General features: G+C 40.6%; 1 protein-coding gene across 3 annotated transcripts in view; it reads right to left on the bottom strand.

Annotated features, from left to right (window-relative positions):
• CCDC88C (coiled-coil domain containing 88C) overlaps positions 1-21,769 on the bottom strand; it is a 59,568-nt gene that overhangs the window by 20,576 nt on the left and 17,223 nt on the right. For all 3 annotated transcript variants that reach the window (XM_029911469.1, XM_029911470.1, XM_029911471.1), the window contains exons 9-17: positions 18,950-19,131; positions 16,136-16,273; positions 13,457-14,527; positions 11,227-11,351; positions 9,769-9,910; positions 8,797-8,985; positions 7,996-8,157; positions 5,780-6,057; positions 518-661 (exon numbers count right to left, since the gene is read on the bottom strand). In XM_029911469.1, coding sequence (XP_029767329.1) covers positions 518-661; positions 5,780-6,057; positions 7,996-8,157; positions 8,797-8,985; positions 9,769-9,910; positions 11,227-11,351; positions 13,457-14,527; positions 16,136-16,273; positions 18,950-19,131 — 2,431 coding nt within the window. The remainder of the gene's footprint in view (positions 1-517; positions 662-5,779; positions 6,058-7,995; positions 8,158-8,796; positions 8,986-9,768; positions 9,911-11,226; positions 11,352-13,456; positions 14,528-16,135; positions 16,274-18,949; positions 19,132-21,769) is intronic.

The raw sequence follows: 21,769 nt of genomic DNA on the forward strand, positions 1-21,769 counted from the left end.
CAACATTTCTTCTACAAACTTTTTGTAACAAAGCACCCTCTAGTGATTCCTCAACAATTGGAAGGCATGTTCCTCCTGTTCCCCACCATGGGGCAAATTCCACATTGATTTATGCCCCATGCAATCCCCTGGATTTTCATGAGATTGCAATGGCCAGAAGTCAGCACAGAATTTGGTCAGTAGACCCTTTATAAAACAGATACACATGCAAACAAAAACCATAGCCCCAGCCTATCTGGAATGAGTTCAAGTCACAGCAGCAGACTACATCTGAATCACCGACTAACAGTACCCATTTACAATTATTAGAAAGCTGATTATCTACCAGCGATTAAGCAAACATGAGCAGATTAACAAAACAGAGCTATTAGGGAACAGAAATTCTGTTATGACTAGACACACTGATGAAGGCTTCCAGGAACCTTATGTTAGCACAACAGTGGATTAGAGCAAGTCTGTATTGCATAGGATTGAATTTTTACTAATATATGCAAAACACAGTTCCAAGCAGCCATACCTGTCCAGTTCTTCTCTCATCTTTTGATTTTCTCCAGTGGCTATTGCATTTGTTCTCCTTTCTTGCTGCAGAACCTCTCTCTCGGTTTTTAGAACAATTTCCAATTCTTCCAGTTCTGCCTTGTGTTTTACTAAACTGTTGAACCTACAAGAGACGAATAATCATCTTCTGGGCTTTGCCTACAAAATTTTATTCCTTTAGCACAAGATTTCTCAGTAGATAAAAATGCATCTATCCGAAAACAAGACTTCTTCAATATATATATATTTTTAGTTGAGTTCAAAAGAAATCTATAGTAAGTGAGTGAATTCAGGCTAGTGTATAATCCTACAGGGAGGCTGCACAATTATATTTTTGACTGAACTGAAATGCAAGTTGTAACTGTGATCACTGTACATCCTGATCAACTGGTACAAAGCAAGGATTTCTCTGGGGTGAAGGAAACCTAAAGGGAGGGTTCCCAGACAGTGCTGCACCATTTACTCCAACACACCATTCAGAATCAATTACCAGGGGCAGGTCCCAAAGCATCTGTGCAGAGCATAAAGAGGCAGCCAAAAACAAGAAAGGAGTGAAATCAACTACTTATATCAACCCTCAAATATTATATATAGGAGGCAGACAATGTGATCATGACACATGAGTGCCAATGGAGTGTTGTTGAAGTGTTGTAGCCTTTTGTAGTGGTTGCTCAAATGGTTCTGCTTGTTTGCTAATGAGAAATCCCAGAGGGTAGCACAGGGGTTTATTTGCCCTGAGACCTCCACTCTGCAGCATTCTATTTCACCTCCTGATTTGTTCAGTTTGCCTATGGAGCCATCAAGGGCGTGAGGAAGGGAGTGAGAAGGCACAGTGGTGTCTTCTCTGTGCTGAGGATACCTAGCTTTATAGTGACATCTCTCCTGACCCTGCTGGCACTGTGGAACAATTTACCTAATGTCTAAAGGAGACAGGCATGGATGAGGGGGTTGAGTGCCCCTTCCAAGCCATGGCTGCCCATTTCTCAGATAACACACTTAGTCCCTTACTGCCACTCTGACATAAGGCAGGTTATGGCCACTTTGCACTGTAGTAAGTTGTTCTTAGGTGGATTTTCTGCAGCTGGGGTCCTCTGTCAAGGTTTATGTTTGCATAAACTGGGGTAGACTATACAGGAATCTGGCTCAGTGAAGTAGAAATGACCAGTGTCTTGACTTAGCACAGCTTTGTGTGACAATGGTGTGCAACCATTGCTGGAGGTGGGACAGCAGATTTTCACCCCCATAGCATGCTCTTGCTGGGGCAGGTATATCTGTTGTGATTCATGGAAGAACTCTGTTATAAGAAGTGTCAAAAACAGCAGCCAAACAGAGGATAGAGAAGTACATTAAAAAGGTACAGTGAACAAATAGACTTCTACTGCATTCATCCAACCAGGCATTGGCAATTCTCATTTCAAGAGAGGCGAAAGCAGACCAAGGATAGTTGCTTTGCAGCCACAGTAAACAGTAAAAACAAAACAAAAGAGAGCAGCACCAAATGTATTGACTCTTGCCAAGTTATTTCTCTTTCAGAATACCATCCCTCTCCCTCGGGTCACATTACAGCCCGTTCCAAATTCCAGCCCAGGGAGCCGCCTCACAGAGGAGTACCTGTCTACCAGACAAAAGGCTGCTCTTTACTATTCATCACCAGGGGCAGTGATGGAGTTGAATTAACCTTGTTTATTTCTCTCATTCAGCTGCAGGACATTTTAAATACTGAGCATTCAGCATCCACATGATGAATGGAAGATCCTGAATGTGGGGGATAGTTTCTCATGTAAACCGGAGGTATTAGGGGTTAGATTAGATGACCATTGCGGTCTCTTCTAACCCTATGATTCTATAATTATTTTCTCTTCTGTGAAAACATTTATGGATTTAAATTTTTTTTTTTTTTTTTTTTTTTTTTTTTTTTACAATCCCCTTTCTTTATACCTCATCCTTTGCCTTTGCATCTTGGCTCTAGTTGAGACTTTTATGTCCGTCTTCAAGAATTATTTTCGAAAGACAGCCCATGTCAATCCCAGAGTTTGACCAAACCAGCTCTACGTCAATATCCTGACAGAGGTCATCAAGGCCTTGTCTGTATGGAGCCTTTCAGAAACTCTTATCACTGCCCTCGTGTTTCTGCAGCTTGACTGGCACTAGTATAGATTTGCTACCAGCAGCTTTACACCAGGTGTCCAACTCTGAGCAGGGTTAGACAATCTACAGATAAATCAGTCAATGGCCAGTCTTCACTAGTATCCCCACCATTGGTGTAGCACTGGTGCCAGTCCAGTGGTGGGAAGATTTCACTCTAGGCACAGACCAAGTGCATCCCAGTACTGATTCAGCCCACACTGATCAAGGACTTGAATGGCCATATTCCTCTACACTCCTTCTGACAATATTACTTGGCTTCCACTTGCTGCTGCTGTGTTTGTACCGATACTATGAGTGGATATTTGTGACTGAGAACATTTTTAAAATGCACAGCCATGATGAGAAACATATGTAGAAGCAGCCCACAAGCAGGATTACCAACCAGCCTTGGTAAGTTAATAATGAAAGTCCCTGCAGCATGTAACCCTGCCTGGCAGGACCTATTTTCTCCAGTGGGAAGAGTTATTTCAATATCTGTGATGGATTACAGGTTTCTACACAGCAAGCCATACAGAACTGTGTAATCTCTAGCAGTGGTGGCTAGTTATTATGATTCCTTAGTCATAAGTAGTATCCAAAGTACTCAAAAAATGCAGAAGATGGATCCAGTTCCTCTCAGCACAAGCCAGCCAAACACACGACAGCATAAAGAAAATGTTGTTTTTAAATAGACGCCCTGTAACATGTCAACTACTCTTTTCCCTGCCAAGTCAAACCCACAGCTTCTGTGTATGGCTAGGCTTTGGCAGACTATTTCACTGAACTTAGATACAACCTATGTGGTGGGACTAGGATCTATATTCATGATCATCATTTGAGAAAAAAAAAAAAACTATTGCCTGGAACAAAGAAACCTTGTCCAGACACGTTCTAGAGTAGACAGTTACTTCATGCCTACTGGACATGCTGAGGAGCACTTACAAATTTTGTGTGCACTTCCTGGGTGGTGCATCCTAGTTGAAGGTGAAAGTGAGAAATTTCCTGTCATCAGTTAAATACCTCCTGAGTAGCAGAAGAAAACAGATGACTTTGCTGCCTGCTATTTTGCTAACTTCCTCCCCGGACTGCTCTCAGCCAGTTGTGCCCCATGTTGCACACAGATTAAAAAAAAAATGACATGCATATTTTTTTCTGACAGCTGAACAAAGATACAGGCTGGCCTTACACAAATCACCTTGACTAATATCTTCCCAACTTGACCTGAGATGAGATGAGATTATGGAGAAGCGCATCCTACTCTTAAAACTGCCTAAATCAGTCTGTTCTGAGTACACAAAAAGTGACCATCTGTTTCCACGCCAGCATTTTTCACTGGTAGTTATATCCCAGCAATAGTTGGGGCAAGAGAGTTTGAAACGTTATCACCGGCATAGGCAACGATGATCAGAGCACTTATCAGTGACAACAACGTATTTTTCAGCAAACCACTGACTCCTCAGGCTGGAACCATTTAATTATTGATACTCATCAAGAAAACAAGGAAGTCAGCAAATTGTCTTTGCACACGGCAGTGTGATGAGCTAAGGCAAGGCTCACATCAGTGGGAACCATTAATCAGTCTGTGAAAGACACAGCAAGCAGGGATGGTGCCTGTGTAATCACTTATAGCTCGTTTAGCTGAGTCAGGGAGCTGTCGTGTCATACAGCTCTAATGCATATTTTCATCCCAGCACATACCCTATCAAATCCTGCTGCACATTGTATGGCCAGATCCTTCAAGTTTAGGAAAGAAAAGTTTCTATTAATCCACTTCCTAGGACACTGTCAACTTAATCTGAGCCTCAAGTTTAGCTTTTATATAAAAATACAGATATGTTGTTGGGAAAAATAATCAAAACATTAAAATTAAAATTTCCTTTTTTTTCCTTTAGAGCAGCGAGTGGGAAAAACACATTCTCGAGTATTAGACCAATACACGATCACCAGAAAGTGAAAACGACTCGCAACTAAAAGTGAAACAGATCAGTCTAATTTCATTGTGCAAACTGAAGCACCTAAATGGCACAGATGGTGAAAAGTAGAAGGAGAACAAAAAATATAAAGAACATAATTTATATCTATCCCAACAGGGTCTCTGAGGGTATGTCTACACAGCAAAGAAAAACCTGCGGCTGGCTCATGCCAGCTGACTCGGGCTCACTGGTCGTGGGTCTGTTTCATTGCTGTGTAGACGTTTGGGCTAGAGATGGGGTACAGGCTCTAGGATCCTGCGGGGTGGGAGGATCTCAGAGCCCAGGCTCCAGCTCGAGCCTGAACATCTACTCTGCAATTAAACAGTCCCACAGTGTGAGTTCTGTGGCCTCCTGACGGGGCCAGCCACAGGTGTTTAACTGCAGGGCAGACATAGCCTCTATGACAGTGGTTTTCAACCTATTTTCATATGTGGACCCCTAAAAAATTTCAAATGGAGGTGTGGATTCCTTTGGAAATATTAGGTATTAGTCTGCAGACCCCTATTGGTCTGCGGACCACAGGTTGAAAACCACTGCTCTAAAACAACCTCTTTTGTCACAATAATCCAGATCTTTCCTCCATACAATTCTCAGTGATTCATATTGTTTCACAATATTGTTCTCAAGGTACGCATCATTCTCACTTTACTAGTTAATTAGCTGATTTAGAGGTTTTACCCTGTGACTCTACCACCACAAAACAGGACCAGGGAAATCTTTTAAGGGTCTACATTTTAAAGACATTAAGGGCAAAATTTTCAGAAGTACCTAAATGATCAAGGATCCTAAGTCCCATTTTCACAAGTGCTTAGACACTTAGGATCCTACATTTCATTGAAAGGCACGTGCTTGGTAATTCCCAAATTCACCCTCTTGCAACACCTACTCCTTTGCAGGCAATTATGTTTCCAATCTTAACCCCTTGATGAAAGTAAGAATAGGAAGGAAGGCTTCCAGAAGCAATGAATTACTCTAATGAAATGCTAGTTATGTCTACTCTCAGAGAACAAAAAGGAAAATAGAAATCTGCAACATGAGTACTTAGCACACACTAGCCATGCAATTCCCTTGGGTACTGCTGAACTGTAATTCCCTTATTAGTGACTATTCAGCACATCGTAATGTATTTTAAAAATTCATACCTTTCCCCAAGAGCTTTGTGCTCCAGTTCCAGATTTTTGTGCAATGTTTTCAGGCAGCTGTGCTGCTTTATTAGCATTTCATATTCTGTGGACTGTCGCTCATGCAGTGAGGCAAAGTGTTCGTGGTCCTGCAGCAGTGACTCGAATTCAGCTTTTAGCTGATCTTTCTGTTTCAGTAAATTTTCATTCTCATTTTCCTTAGCTGTCTGCTGGTTTTGGAGTAAAGCATTCTGGGCCATCAGTGAAGTGCTCTGGGAGCTCAGGGTTGAATTTTCTACCTAAAGTTTCTCAAATAAAAAGTAATTATATTTATATACAAATGCTGGTACACACCACAGACATGCTATGCAGTATACACTCAGACATGGGTAAACATACACAAAAGATGCTTATACAGTTATTGGCAATATGAAGAAATTTGGAAAGGAAACTTGAGCAACCTTTTAGTATTACTGGTAATGTACAGGATATGAAGTCATGGCATATGTGAGATCAATGTTTGTCCTGTAGCAAGACAATCTCAAAGCTGGTACAGCAATATTAAGACTAGATTTGTGAAAGGTAAGTAACCTGGAACATTTGGGTCCCATGTATAACTCTGACAAGAGTGTACAAGAACTGAAATTGCTCCATGTTTGTATACAACTGAATGGAAGCTTGTTAATTTCATCTAATGCAAGTGGGGATGAAATTCACCACTGTGCAGGGGGCCAGTATGAAATCTATATCTCAGTTAAGATCACTTTTGGTACTTACGTGGTACATTGGCTTTGTGGTGACCACGTGCTTATGAGTAGGACTAAGTGAATCTAAACTGGTGTAAAGTGCATGTTGAAAAGGTGGAAGAAAGTAAAGTTGAAGTAGAGGGCAGAGTAGGGCTAGTTAAAAAAGTTTCCATTGAAACTGCTTCGATAGGAAATTGGGTTTTCAATTAAATGAAATTGTTCTCCAAAAGTTTCTGCTTTTCATGGAAAATTCTGATTTTTCATCAAGAAATCAAATGACTGAAAACTGAAATATGTTGATTTGGATATGCCGCCTCATTCTCACTTCCCCGGGGAAAGTTCTTTCTGGGACACAATAGGAAAAGAAAAAAAGAACTAACATGAAGAAGGAATATATGATAGGCTAGTTGGAATAGCAAAACTGGATAACTACCGTATAGACTCGTTCATTAGCCCGTTTGTTTATAAGCTGACCCCTCCCCCCCCAAAATGGATAGGTAAAAATAGCAAAAACTGTATGACCCTTTCATAAGCCAGCCCTATATTTCACGGGTTGGAAAACTTTGGCTCCCGGCCCGTCAGGGTAAGCTGCTGGCGGGTCGGGACGTTTTGTTTACTTGGAGCGTCTACAGGCATGGAGCCCCTCAGCTCCCTGTGGCCGCGGTTTGCATTCCCAGCCAATGGAAACTGCGGGAAGTGGCGTGGGAAGTTCCCATTGGCTGGGAACAGCGAACCGCAGCCACAGGGAGCTGAGGAGCCTGCAGATGCTCCAGGTAAACAAAACTACAATGTATTAGATCAGGGATCGGCAACTTTAGCACCCTGGCGGGCCGGTCCGGTTTGTTTACCTGCCGCATCCGCAGGTTCGGCCAATCGCGGCTCCCACTGGCTGCAGTTTGCCGCTTCAGGCCAATGGGGCGGCGGGAAGCGGTGCAGGCCGAGGGATGTGCTGGCCGCCACTTCCTGCCGCCCCCATTGGCCTGGAGCGGCGAACCGCGGCCAGGGGGAGCCGTGATCGGCCGAACCTGCGGACGCGGCAGGTAAACAAACCGGCCCGGCCCACCAGGTTGCTTACCCTGGCGGGCCGCGTGCCAAAGGTTGCCAATCCCTGTATTAGATATTTAATTCAATGATTCCATAGAGTTTAAAATCATCAAATTTTGGTGTAGACCCGTTTATAAGCTGACCCCTGCTCTTTGATGCCTCATTTTTTTACCAAAAATATTCCGCTTATGAACGAGTATATACGGTAATTACTTCTTCCCAAGTACTATAAATAGCAATTTCTTAATAGTGATGAGCCACGGCTGAAATTTTGGATCCAAACCCTTTTTAATTTGAAGGAAATTCAGATCTGAATCTGAATTCTCTTGCTTCAGCACCATCTGATTATTGTCACCACTGAAATCTTCCTTCTCAGCTTCCATCCTCTCTACACAACTAAAATCAAATCCAAAGTTTCCTGAGACATTGGCATTTGGTTCTTCTGACCTGGAGCTTGGCTGTTTGGGTCTGCAGAGCAGTGTTGTGCTCTTGAAGGAAGACATTTTGCTTCTGTAGTGTCAGGATCTGATTGTTGAAAGAGACATTCTGCATTTCCAAATGCTTCAGCTGTTCTTTAAGCAGCTGCTTCTCAGCATGGAGGGCTGCATTCTAACAGAGAAATAGAATGGAAGTGTTGGGGGAGAAAAAAATTAAACAGCTGTTCTGATTATTTAGAGCCCTATCAAAGGTGAGAAAAAACTTCTGATACCCCTTAAGCCATGAAGTTTTAGTAGCAAATACTTCACAGCATTAAATCAAAGGTCGAATAGATGTTATGGTGCAAGATTCACCCCTAGACAGAGGACAGCACAAGACCCATGTGTCATGCAAGTCCCACATAGCCCCTAAGGTGAGGGCTTAAGTGGTGCATAGGCCTGGTGTTGGTTCTCTGCACATGGGTAAATTTCCCCTGCAATGATAAAATTATTCCAAACTGTAGTACTTGTATGATCCATTACCATAGTATCTGAGCTCCTGACAATCTTTAATGTATTTATCCTCATAACACCCCTGTGAGGCTATCAGCCCCATTTCACAGATGGGGAACTGAAGCACGGACTTCCCAAAGGTCCCCCAGAAGCCTGTGGTGGAGCAGGGAATCAAACCCCTGAGTCCCAGGCTAGCACTCTGACCATTGTACCATTGATCCTCTCTGAATACACAGAGCTCGGGGTTGCTTCCTACTTTAAAGAATGACACAAACATCCCCAAATGCCTTATACCCGCATTCTGAAGGAGAAGACTTACATTCCTTTCCAGCTCTATAGCCCTGTCTTTCACTTTCAACAGCTCCATTGTTGTTTCTCGGTGTCCCGTTTCCCATTTCTCTTTCATCTGGTGGTTGGAAATAAGTTTTTCTGCAGGAGATTTTAATGAGTTTTGCACACATTGCCCATCTTCTTGACTTTGCTTAAGAACTTCAAAGTCCTTCTTTATCTGTGAAGTAGACAAGAAATATGCTTGTAAAACTGGCTTTTTGGAAAGTAATTGCAGCACACTCAAATAAATAAAACATTAATAATAATAATTAGGTCTTATGCAGAATTTTTTCTCACGATTTCAAGATACTTTATAAAGATGGGGGGGGGGAGTATCATTATTCACATTTTATGGATAGGGAAAGTGAGACACAGAGGTGAAATTATAAATCAGGAAAAGAATGCACATCCCTCACTCCCAGTCAGGTGCCCTCTCCACTTGAACTCCCTGCCTCCTAATAAATAATAATAATATAAAGGTGATATCTGGTGTGGGGATTTTTAAAAGCATTCAACATTGGCAGAACTCTGCTCTCATTGAAGATTATTATTTTTACTTGTATTACTGTAGCACCTAAGAGCCCTAGTCATGACCAGGAACCCACTGAGCTACGTGCTGAACAAACAGAACAAAAAGGTGGTGCCTGCCCCTAAGAGCTTACAATCTAAACATAAGACAAGAGACAGCAGATGGTGGTAAAACTCCATGACTTCTAAAGGAAACAGGACTAAGCCAAACCTGAGCACTTTTGAAAATCTCATCCTGGACTCCAAAAAAACCAATAATGCCGGTATTATTATTAATTATTATTATTATTGGCTAGGATATGATAGAAGAAGGCATTTAAGTCAAATAGGGTTTTTGTTTTTTGCTATCTGTTTCTCTGGAGTAAAAATGCATGTACCATGCCAACCTATAGAATAGCTAAACCTTACACCTTAAAATGGAGTTTCCTCTTACCGTATTAAGCTCATTCTGCAACTGCTGATTCAAGCTAAGAGACTCTTCCACTTGAGCCTCTAACAATACAATCTTTTCTTCTTTAATAGCTAGTGTTGTCTTTAATGCAGAGTCAGTTTTGCTTTCCAGAATCTTATATTTGCTGAAAGACAATGAGAACAACATTCCAACATTTGTCACTGGAAAACATGCACCCATCTGGCTTGCAGACATTTCTCTCCCACATCATATATCTCATAATTACATGTATTTGCTCTTATATACACCTGGTTTCCATCACTACTCTATATTTTTGCATTTGGACAAAAGTAAATTGAAAGATAACTAAGGAGGAAAAAAATTGCTTATGGGAAAGTTCAACAGATTTTAATGGGATAAAACCAATTCAGTTCTATAGAAGAAACAAAAACTACAGAATTCAATATAGAATAACTTTTCTAATTTTCTTCCTAACCACACTGTAGAATTTAATAGAAAATTATATCCCTGCTGTGGATTTCTTTAGCTTCGGGGGAAACCCAACCCTACAAAATTCTGCATTAAGGATATAATTATCCATTAAATTCTATAGGACAGTTCAAAAAGCCTATAGAAAGAAGATCTTTTTTGTTAAATTCTATAGAACTTGCCCATCAGGGATGTTCCGTGCCACACCTTTACACCTTGTATTTATTTTCACATCTGGTGGATCACCACTTAAATGTTAGAGGCATGGAATGCACCATATAAAGGATAATGGTCAAATACAACATCTTTTACCTTGCCAGCAGAGTTCAACTATAAATTCAGTTAGCAGGTGGCAAAAATGGTTGCCCATCTTAAATCTAAAAACCACCTCCCTTCTCAAGTGAAGGCAAAACTTAGGACACTAATCACCAGAAGGGTTTCCAGAAGTAGGTTTCATGAAGATAAGTGAATAGAAAACTGGTAAGTGGATATGTACATGCAAGCCTTGATTCTGAATCCACACTAATTTCTACACGGGTATAAACTCCTTTGACTTCATTGGAGTTACTCCTGGTATAACTCACTGTAAAAGAGGTCAGAATCCTACTCTCTACCTGCTAAATTTATAGGGGGACACAAAACAGCTGTAATCCAAATGTACTGCAGTAGGAAGCTATGTAATGATTTTACAAAGTTAATGTCACCAGTACAGCACATTGAACTGGAATTCACTTCTCCTTCAAGTAGATACAGAACACCCATCTGTGGTCGCCTGCCTGCATGATTTCCATTAAGACTTGTTACCGTGGCTTTGCTATTGTTAGAAAACAAAATCTAAGACAAATGGTTTCATGTAGTCTCTCTTGTCTAGGACATGAAACCATGATTTCAATGCGAGTGGGTGGAAGTGGGAGGGGCACAAAATGTGAAAATGAAAAAAGCAAAAGGCTGTGGTTAGCAGGGTTTAAGGAGTTATGGAGTTACACTGTTAAAGGAGCTCAGTTTCCTCACTTGTCATTGCCATTATCATCCTGTAGCAGCAGCTCTTTGTTCAATCCAATCTTCTCCAGCTCTTGGCTCAGTTTGTCCATTTCACTAGACAACTGTTGGCTCTTTAACTTTTCAAGGACCAAATCCTGTAACAAAACTAACATCATTAACCATCATACAGAAGACAGTGATAATTACACAGTACCAGTGATTTTAAAAACCCTGAGGTATGATAAAGGCATTGGGTGAAATCCTGGCCCCATTAAAGTCAAAGGGAGTTTTCCCATTGATTTCAGTGGGGTCAGGATCTCACTCGTTTTTTGTGGCCTGTTTCTTCTCTCAGACCTGTGTAAATTAAGAGCAGCTGCACTGTACATCACTGTGAGAGAAGAATCAGATGCTTTGTTTTTAAACAGCAATCTATTTTCATTCTCTATTTGTAGTTTTCTCAAATAAAATAGAAGGATTTTTCCTTCAGATTTTGGCCTTTGCTAATTTATATTTAATTCCTGATGCTTCCATTAGCATCACTGTTGCTAGCATATTGTAGCACTGAGACAGGTTTTAGTAAATTGATATTGGGCCAGCAGAGGGAGCTCACAGTCCTTTGAATCCAACCAAAGAAGAAGAAAAAACATTTTAGAATTACATGTAAAAGTAATTTTTTTTTAAATCTTCTGAATAGCACAAAAATTAACTAATGAAAACCAAATACATATACAGTGGTGGGACTTCAATTTGCCAATTTCCTGTGATAATTAAATAAGAATTTCAGTTTACTAACCTCTGCATTTACAGTATTGAAGGTATTTCCTAAACCTATGTCGATGGGAGGGCATCTCCTGTGGACATAGCTAACGCCTCTCGGGGAGGTAGAGTGCCTATACCTATGGGAGAAGCTCTCCTGTAGGTAGCATCTTCACTAAGTGCTAAGGCAGGGGTCGGCAACCTTTCAGAAGTGGTGTGCCGAGTCTTCATTTATTCACTCTAATTTAAGGTTTCGTGTGCCAGTAATACATTTTAACGTTTTTAGGTCTCTTTCTAGAAGTCTATAATATAGAACTAAACTATTGTTGTATTTAAAGTAAATAAGGTTTTTAAAATGTTTAAGAAACTTCATTTAAAATTAATTTAAAATGCAGAGCCCCCCGGACCGGTGGCGAGGACCCGGGCAGTGTGAGTGCCACTGAAAATCAGCTTGCGTGCCGCTTTTGGCGTGCGTGCCATAGGTTGCCTACCTCTGTGCTAAGGTGCTGTAATTGTAGACAAGCACTAAGACTACTTCCTCACCGAGATCCTTTCTTAAATCATCCTTGGGAGGAGAGGGGCAGACAACTGATTACAGCCTTTTCCCCAAGAAACATTTTCTAAAACTAAAGAAAGTGGATGTTGAACAGCAGCTAGACTGAATTAACAAATGTGGTTTTTTTAATTAAAAAATTCAAATGTTATCTCCCCAAAGAAATTTAGCCCAATTTGTACATATGAAATCATTTGTTTAGACCACAGAAGACTAAGCAGAAGTATAGATAATAACAGCACTCAGGTTTTCACTTTATCTTGTTTAAAGTAATTCTGAAAAACATCAGCCTAATTTGTAAACTAGAAACTGGTGGCTTGAAGACTTTTAAAATAAAACCAACTTTATAATAATAATTATATGATCTGTGCTTATGCTGTGGCATCCCTTAAAAACTTGGTCATTTAACTAAGTTATCTCAATATCTACAATATTCCCTTACATGTCCTTATACTTTCTACAGAAAATTCTTTGAATACTAGAAATATTTCCTAGGACACCAATCCTGCAACCACATCTGAATGTGTCCACGCAAACCCCATTAGTTTTAACAGGGCTCTGCCTGGGCTGAAGGCTCCAGCCATACGGCTACGACTGCAGGAACAGGTCCTTATTAACCTTGTGCAACAGAGCCACTACTGTATAATACACGAGGCACAATAAGTAGTGTTGCCTTGTGACACAGCAGAACAGGGTCAGGACTCCACTGTAGTGAATGCAAAGCTAAGCCTGATTATAGAGTTATGGACACAAGACAAACTGCAGTTCTAGGATTCCACTTCCTCGGGCAGCACAACCTGTGATGCCTAGAGTCACAACACAGGGTCTCTTGGTCTCCCTAATTCATGGTCTGGATCAAACTGGCATGGAATGGACCACTGTCTACACTACATAGCATAAATTAAATAAATAAAATGCATATGATGAAGGCAATATTATTATTTTGATTACCTCTCTCAATGTAGCTAGTGTTCTTTTATCAATGGTAACTTGCTTTATAAGGTCTTTATTGTCTTTTTCAAATTCTTTCATCTTATTAGACGAGTCTCTGAATCGAGCTACTTCTTTTTCAAGTGTTCTGTTTTCCTTCTCCACAGCCGCCAGCTTTACTGTGTTATCATCCAAAATCGCATCTTTCAACTCTACCTGCTGCCAAAGCCTTTTTGTTTCCTTCTCTAGCATCTTTTTGTCTTTCTCCAGTTGGGACACTTCTTGCTCCAGCACTTTGTTCTCCTTTTCTAACCTCTCCTGCCATTTGCTGGAAATCTTCAGCTCTTCAAGTTTTCTCTGGAGGACCTGATTTTCACTTTCCATTCCCTGTAGCTCTTTCTCTAGCTCTTGGGTTTTTTTGCTGCTGTTCTCCAGGATCTGCTGAAGCCTCTGATTCTCAGAGTTCACACTCTGATAGCTCAGCTCCAGCCTTTCCGACTTCTTTCCCAGTGTTTTTAACATCTCCACATTTTTTCTTAGCTCCTCTTTCTCCCTCTCCAGCTCCTTATTTTCTGCCTCTATCTGTGCCATTTTTGTGCTGGTGAATCTCATGGTCTCTACCATCCTCCTGAGCTCCAGGTTCTCTTCATCCAGTTGCTTGTTGTCCCTCTGCAGGTCCTCTAGCTGGATGGAAACATTCTGTAAAGTATCCAGGGACTTTCTCAACTTCCTGTTCTCCACTTCCAGATCCCCATTTTCCTGCTCTAGAACCTCAACTTTTTCTGTTACAATTTTCATGGCTGCTGCCTTCTTTGTGAGCTGTTCATTCTCTCTCTCTAGCTGATGGAGCTCTTTCTCCATTTCCTCCACACGTTCTACCTTTTCTTTAACCTGTTCAAAATCTTTATGCAATTGTTTCTTCTCAAACTCCAGCTTGCTGAGTTTGCTACTAGTCTCTGTAACTGTTTCATGGAGCATCTTGTTCTCTTTTTCAATGTCTTTTACTCTGGCCTCGCTACTAACCTGAGCCCTCTGTCTCAGGGACAAAACCACTTGGTTGAGGTGGTCATTCTCTTGTTTGAGGTCCTTTATCTATATTAAAAATAAAACAAGGAGAGAGTTATCTATAGTCAAGTAGACAGTACCTGAGGTGTTCCTAGTGAGTATGTTTTTTTAGAGCAATGTACAGTCTGGCAATTTACCCTCGAAGCAGTCAGAACTCTGTATTAACAAAACAACGCCTATTTAACACAACACAAATTCTTCAACCATTACCCATTGTCATCCCTGACTCAAACCCTCCCCACCAATCCAAACTAAGGAAGAGGCTTCTTGAAGAAAATTTGGTTTTATCTAGCCCTTTTAATACCATACACGAGGTATCTCAAGGTACTAGTGAGTTAAACATTGTGCTTTATTCTTTTCAAATCTTGAACTAAGCAGGTCTAGGCAGAGTCAGTACATGGATGGGAGATCTCCATGGAACAGCTTGGACTTGATTTCTGAGGAGCCACTCCTGTCTCTGAGTCAGATTGAACCAATGCCCTAGCACAGTGCTCAGAGGCACTGTTCCCTCTCTTTTTAGGTTCATATTCTCCACTTATCACTGTGAAAACTGAAAGCACAAGTGCCCTTTTTCTTATAAGATGTAAAATTAATGTGCTGAACACTAGTAGTTGTTAAAGAGTTCATTAAAAAAATATTCTTTGTAAGGGAAGAGAGTTCATCACAATTTCTTGGCCAAATTCCAGCTGAGGTAGTTACGTTGGACCAAATACTCAAATCTTTAGTCAGATTTTTACCTAGTTCTTACTCAGGCAGAACACCTACTGAAGTCAAATGGAGTTAGGCCTGAGTAAAGGCCATCCCTACCCTAGTCTGTGCCTACTCGAGTTTTCTTCACTTCCTTTCCTAAATGTGAAGCGTCCACTTCCTATCATGTCATGAAGAATTCCTGTGTGCTTTTACACAGCAGCTGTGCTTCACCACAGCTGTATTTCAGAGGTGGAGTTTTCCCGGAGTATAAATCTGTAAAGCACTTAAGAATGCTTCAGGATGAAAGGCACTACATATAAATGCAAGGTTTACTTTTATTATTTAACCTCACCCCAGCCTTGTCACACAAATCAATTTAATATATTTTAAAAGCAAGCACACCATTCTCCAATGACCTACACATCTATTCCCATTATTAAATTACTAAGTATGAATGACACCTTGTAAGCTTGTAAAATAGTGGTATTGTACTTGAATTGCATCACAGCAGTAAAGGCTGCAGGGTATTTAAAATGTCAGTCTTGTGGGTGTAGTAGCTTTCTCAGCATTTTTTTACTTAGATCAAGGAAGTCTAAGAAAACTACCATGACACATAGCTGGTATCAATCCAATCTTTTTCAGCAAGATGGGATTTGAGTTGTACATCCTAATCTGTCTAGTCAAGGCTTTTTGAAGGGCAGGGAAGAACCAATGTTACAAAGAACCTGAAGGCTCCCAAAGAGCAATGGGATGAGCAGCAGACACCATCACATGTAGTTATTTTTGCTCAAAGCCACCTTGACTTGTATTTGAACAAGTGTTCTGCATGCAATACACTCTGCGGGCTATTACCAACCCCCTGAGCCATCGAGACCCTCTAAATGGCCATGGTAAAATGACCACTACTGAGCATAAGCTTTTGGATCACATCTGTGAAGTCGGCACCTGTCTGTCTTTGTCGGCTTTTACAGTCTCCATGACACCCTGTAGCTGTTCTTTCTCTTTTATCAGCTCCTCGCTTAAGGTCTCCAAGTCTTGGTTGCTTTGTTTCTCTTTTTCAATCTGATTTTGCAACTTCTCAATCTGCACGGAGAAAGCACCACAAAATACATCAGACAACAAATTGAACCATGACTATTTTTATTTCAGGGCATTTTGAAAAGAAGAGATTAAATAGATGGCCAAGATGCTATCTATCTGTTATGTCAAACCAACAAGACTGAGCAAACTAACCCTTCCCTTCTGAAAGTTGTTTAACGAACTATACAAATTTAGGTCAGAATTTTCAGAAATCTGAAAGTTCGTCAGGGACTAGGGGTGAAACTCTGGCCCTATTTAAGTCAATGGTAAAACTCTCATTGTTTTCAATGAAGCCAGGATTTCACACCTGGTACCTCAAGTTGGACACCCAAAATGGAGGCACATGAAATTAGAAAAAACGTCTAAAAATGTGGCTGCTAGTTCTTTGATCTCTCCACTTACATCAACATTTTGCCCTATTGTCTTTAATAGTCCTTACACTCAACACTATAGTGTCCTTTTCTTCCTGCTTGCATTAACTATCAAGCAAGTCTGAGGGAACTATGGTTTGGTTTACCATTGTTTTTTAAATTACCTCTTCCTCCATTAAAACTTCCTCTATCATCACCCCTTTTCCACATTCCCTATATCTGACACCCAGGCCACTTGTGTACAAGTTCTGAGTCTCCCCCACCATTAATATTTGCTTTGCTGCTGCATTAAAAACAAAAAATACTTTCCCACTCTACAAAAATCCCATTGATCATTCTTGGACATGCAGTTTTGTCAGCATCAGGAATCTCAGGATTATAGGTCTCCACACAGCATGTGTGAGGAAGACACATTTTGTTAAAAAAAAAAACAAAAAACACCCGATAAACCCAATGTAAGATACATTACAAGCCTTATATCTCTTAGTATCAACAGACCATGTACCACTGACACAGTAGTTGAGCAGGCAAATGACTGTGCAGTAACTTCTTTTCAAATCTCCTTGAATAGGTGACAGAGTCACCAGCAATATGATCAGATTGTGATATTCAGTCAACACTCGCAGACTAGGTTGCCTCCCATCATAGTCTAAGTGATGCATCATTAGCAAAAAATTTTAGTTCTGTTTCATGAATCTCAGCTGTTCTTGATCACAACACTTTAAACCCACTGGCATTTTTGCTCTGTCTCATGCCCACACATTCTGCCCTGCCCCTGCACTGACACACTCTATTACTGGGTAATCCTACTCATTTAAGGGTGGGGATCAAACCTTTAGGTAACCCAGGCTTGGTAACACTCTCCCACTGCCAAAACAGTAGCAAATCAGACTAATGCTGGGCCCACAAGTGCTGGTACTGATATAGTGCCACAACTTGAGGTATCAAAGAAATATGTATGTGGTAAGCCAAAGTCAACTGCAGCTGTTCAAATGACTTAAGTTGCTGGGCACCAGAGACATTTGTTGGGCACTTTATACCCTTAGATCTCAAGTTCTGAGTGTTTTAATTACAGAACCTAGTTTGAATGACTGTCACAAAGGGGCCGTGAGGGAATGGAGTGGGAATAGGGAGAGATGAATTTTTGCAGACTCTCTCTCTTGCCCAGATAGGGACTTTGAGAAGTGGATTTTGTTCTCTCACCTTGGCAAAAGCATCCTTCAAAGTGCTCCCTGTAGTAAGGGGATGCCAACCCCCTCTCACTGGCATAGAGGCAGGTACTGTGCTAATTATAATCAGCCAATCTACATCTAGACTACTATCTACAAAACAGCAAATGGGCGCTCTCATTTAGGGCATCCTAATGGTCCAGCACATCTTTAACGGGAAGCTGAGCAAAGAGGGGAGCTCAATATGTTTCAGGGCCAAAGTGTCGTATAACCTTGTATCAATACCACAAAAGACATTAGTTATAGCAGCAAAGAGAAAGGCAGGAGTAGGCCCCATAACACGTGTAGTGTTATATAGAGGGGTGAGGAGAACTAAGTCCCTTACATGGGAATTCTTCAAATGCATCAAACTAAGAAGCATCCTGTTTCCTCGCTGGCACTGGGTCTGTTACTTGGAGATCAGAATGCATGCTGTAGCCAGACAAAACCAAAGCAGGTGGCTGTGGCAGAACTGAACACTCCTTTCCAAAGGCAGAGCTGGGCTGGCACATGAGCTAAAAGTATTAACAGTTGATAAGGGAGTGTAGCAAAAAATGTGACTAGCAGCACATTCATTACCAGGAATGAAAAGAACCCGTGGCTTTGTGGGAAGGGGAGATGCAGCAGAACGCTGTGATAGCCAGAGAAGTCAATCAAGGACCCTGAATAGCAGAGGACGTTTCTTTAAAAATATATCGGGCCGAACTCACCTTTCATGTAACTTCACTGGTTTAAATGGAATTACACAAAGGATGAGTGTAGCCCATGGTTTTCTCCTCTGTAACAGAACAAGCTGAGGAAATACTTGTCATGGAACAGGCAGTGGGACAAGAGCACAATCTGCCAGTGGCAGAATAGCTCCATGAAGTGCATATATAAGGAAGAGGACAACTATAATTATCTAGGCAAGCACTAAAAAATGAGTTGAGAACCTCATGCAGAACATGCATGAGCTCTCCAGAGTTGACAGTACTGCCATCAAGCATCACTCAGGAATGCTGTAAGCTGCAGAGTGTAACAGGTCTAGTTCCAGCACACCGTTAGAAACAGCAGAATCAGCTCCCAAATAGCTAGGCCAGCATGAACCTAGAGAGAGTTACCTTCTTGCTAAGTTGTTGATTCTCCTTTTCCAGCTCTACAAACTTTAGGCTGCTCTCTTCCGTGGTCAAAGAGAGATCTCGGAGCTCTTGGATGGTGGTTTGCAGGCTCTGATTGTCCTTTTCTAGCTTCAGAATGCGACTCGATGCACATTCGTTTAGCTCAAACACAAAGGACTTTCTAGCTGTTGAAACACAAGAATCAGAATGCAGGAGTTTATACACATTCATAAACATGTTATCATTTCTAGGATCATAAAACATAGATAATTAGGGCCAGACCCCTAGGACTTCAGCTGATCTTAGGTGGTAGAGTGGTCCCTAAGTAAAAACACCTACATAAAAAAAAATGAAACATACTTCCATAGATAATAGTTACACCCCTTCATGAACAGGAAAGTGTCCAAAGACATATCGCAAAAGCTGCTTATTTTCATAGTCTGATCTAAGAATCAGGTTAGCTACTAAGTTGAATGGTTAACTAGAAACGTTTGGTGTGACACACTTTTGCTGAGATAGAAATTCTTTAAAAAAAATCAACATCTGAAACTAGGAAAAATGCCATTTTCAATCATTTATACCATGAAGTTGCAGCTTCAGCAGATGGCCAATTAAAACTTGTATATTAACCACCGAAATCGCTCACGTGAATGGGTGCCAGTGCTCTGGGTTACCCAACTGCTTTAACAGGCACACACTGAAGCAGTGTGTGTATTTTAAGGCTGAATACACATGCACTAAGCATCAATCACAGAGAATTCTCTATGAGTGTGAGTTTTGCCACTGACTTCAACAGAGCCAGGATTTCACCCCAGGTGTTTAGAGTTCACAAGTTTTATCACATTTCATGTGACATTTCCCAATACCAGCGTCTCCATTGCACATTTACCTTTTTCACAGTGCTTGATTTTAGTAACTCAGCACTGGAGTAACTAAAATTCTACTTCCTGTTTCAAATGTAACAGATCTACTCTCTACATAAAAATCATATGTTTAACATGCAAGTGACATTAACTCTGTGTTCTAGTCTTAGAAAATACTCATCCTTGCAGGAAGAAAGACAAAATGTAGTGCTGCTACAGCCCCTTAAATAGCACTTACAACTAGGGTGAACAGATGTCCCGATTTTATAGGGACAGTCCCGATATTTGAGGCTTTTTCTTATATAGAAGCCTATTACCCCACACCCCCGTCCCGATTTTTCACACTTGCTGTCTGGTCACCCTACTTACAACTGGCAGAAACTCCTGGGAGGTTGAATGGTTTACAACATCCATGATCTTTATGAGCAATACGCTGGTGAGTTTTGGTTGCATTGATGTTTAACACTAATACCATCAGCATGGTTCAATTTCAATTATATTCTGAAATAAAGACTTTAAAAGTGGCTTTATTGGTTTCCATGCTTATTGTTGCCCATTGATTTCTGTATCAACTGTGCTCAGTTTACAAGTAAAAAAAAAAAGGGGGGGGGGTTTCTATGTGTCATCCTTCCAAACTCAACCTGAGATCCAACAGTCAAGCTGGGTTCTTTACTGATCATCACCACAGCTAAAATAAAAGTTCTGGAGACCAAACTGTGCTCTCAGTTACATCTGCACAATTCATCTGTCCTCAGTGGGATTAAAGTGTAACTAACTGGAACTTCATAAATGGAGCTGGCTGAAAAATAGGAAAACATTTTTGGGAAAGATTTTGAAATTTTTAAGTTATTTTCATTTCACAGGGTTCAAAAAAATGAAATAACTTTTTGTTTTTTTCCAAAATTTTAATGATTTTTTATTCAGATTTTCATAAATTTGCCTCTCCCCCCCCCCCTTTTTTTCTTTTGCCACTGAGTGCAATAAAATAAATGATGTCGTTGACTCCCCTCCACTTTTCTTTTGCTACTCTGGTGAAGTTTTGAAAAGCTACAACTTTTGAAGAGTTACAAAGTTTATCATTAATTATTATTCCCCCTTTATAACTTTTCTAAAGTTGAGGACGTTTTGAAAGGTTACAAAATGGACAAACAAAAACGAAAAATGGGAAAGAACCTTGACATCATTCATTCTAATATATTCAGCGGCAAAAGAGAAATACAGGAAAAAGCAAACAAAGGAGGGGAAAAACTAGAAAAAAAAACAAAAAAACCCTGCAATTTGAAACGAGGCAGAAATTTTTGCACTGTTTCAAATTTGTCATAGAAAAATTGCATTTCCCAAAATGTTTCAATGTTGATGAAACCGTATTTTTGCTGCACAAGAAGAACCAGAATACAGTTCATCCTCTCTGAACTTGCTGAGCTCGCTCTGCAGGGCTAACAAAGTAACAAGAACTAATTAGTCACTACTGTTAGTAGATATAGCTCAGAATACATACAGCAAGCCAATCGGAGGAGCAAGGTGGTGGTGCCATTTTTACATATAGTCACTTTACAAGACCCTGATTTTACCAAGACACGTGCACGTGCTAAGGTTTACATAATGTGATTTGCCCCACTGACATCAACGAACCTACCCATCGTGTGTAAAGCTAAGCATGGGCATGAGTCTTTAAGGGATTAGGTAAGTGTTCAGTAAAGTTCGGATACTGAAAACTTCTGCCAGTAACATCCTGTTATATATACCAGGATTCTTTAAAATATGATTTTGTACCCTAGTATTATAAACTGAATTAATTTTATGAAAGAAACCAATTATCAAGCCTATGATACAGGGCACTGATTTTTTTTTTTATGTCTTGCATATAATTACTGAAAGTGAATCACCCACTTAAAAAATATCCAGCCGGTTATTTCCCCTCCCTCCCACTCATTTTTCGCCTACTATTAAAAATAGTTAC

The sequence above is a fragment of the Terrapene carolina genome, unplaced genomic scaffold (assembly GCF_002925995.2).
Source record: "Terrapene carolina triunguis isolate 2854851 unplaced genomic scaffold, T_m_triunguis-2.0 Scaffold96, whole genome shotgun sequence".
Classification (NCBI taxonomy): domain Eukaryota; kingdom Metazoa; phylum Chordata; order Testudines; family Emydidae; genus Terrapene; species Terrapene triunguis.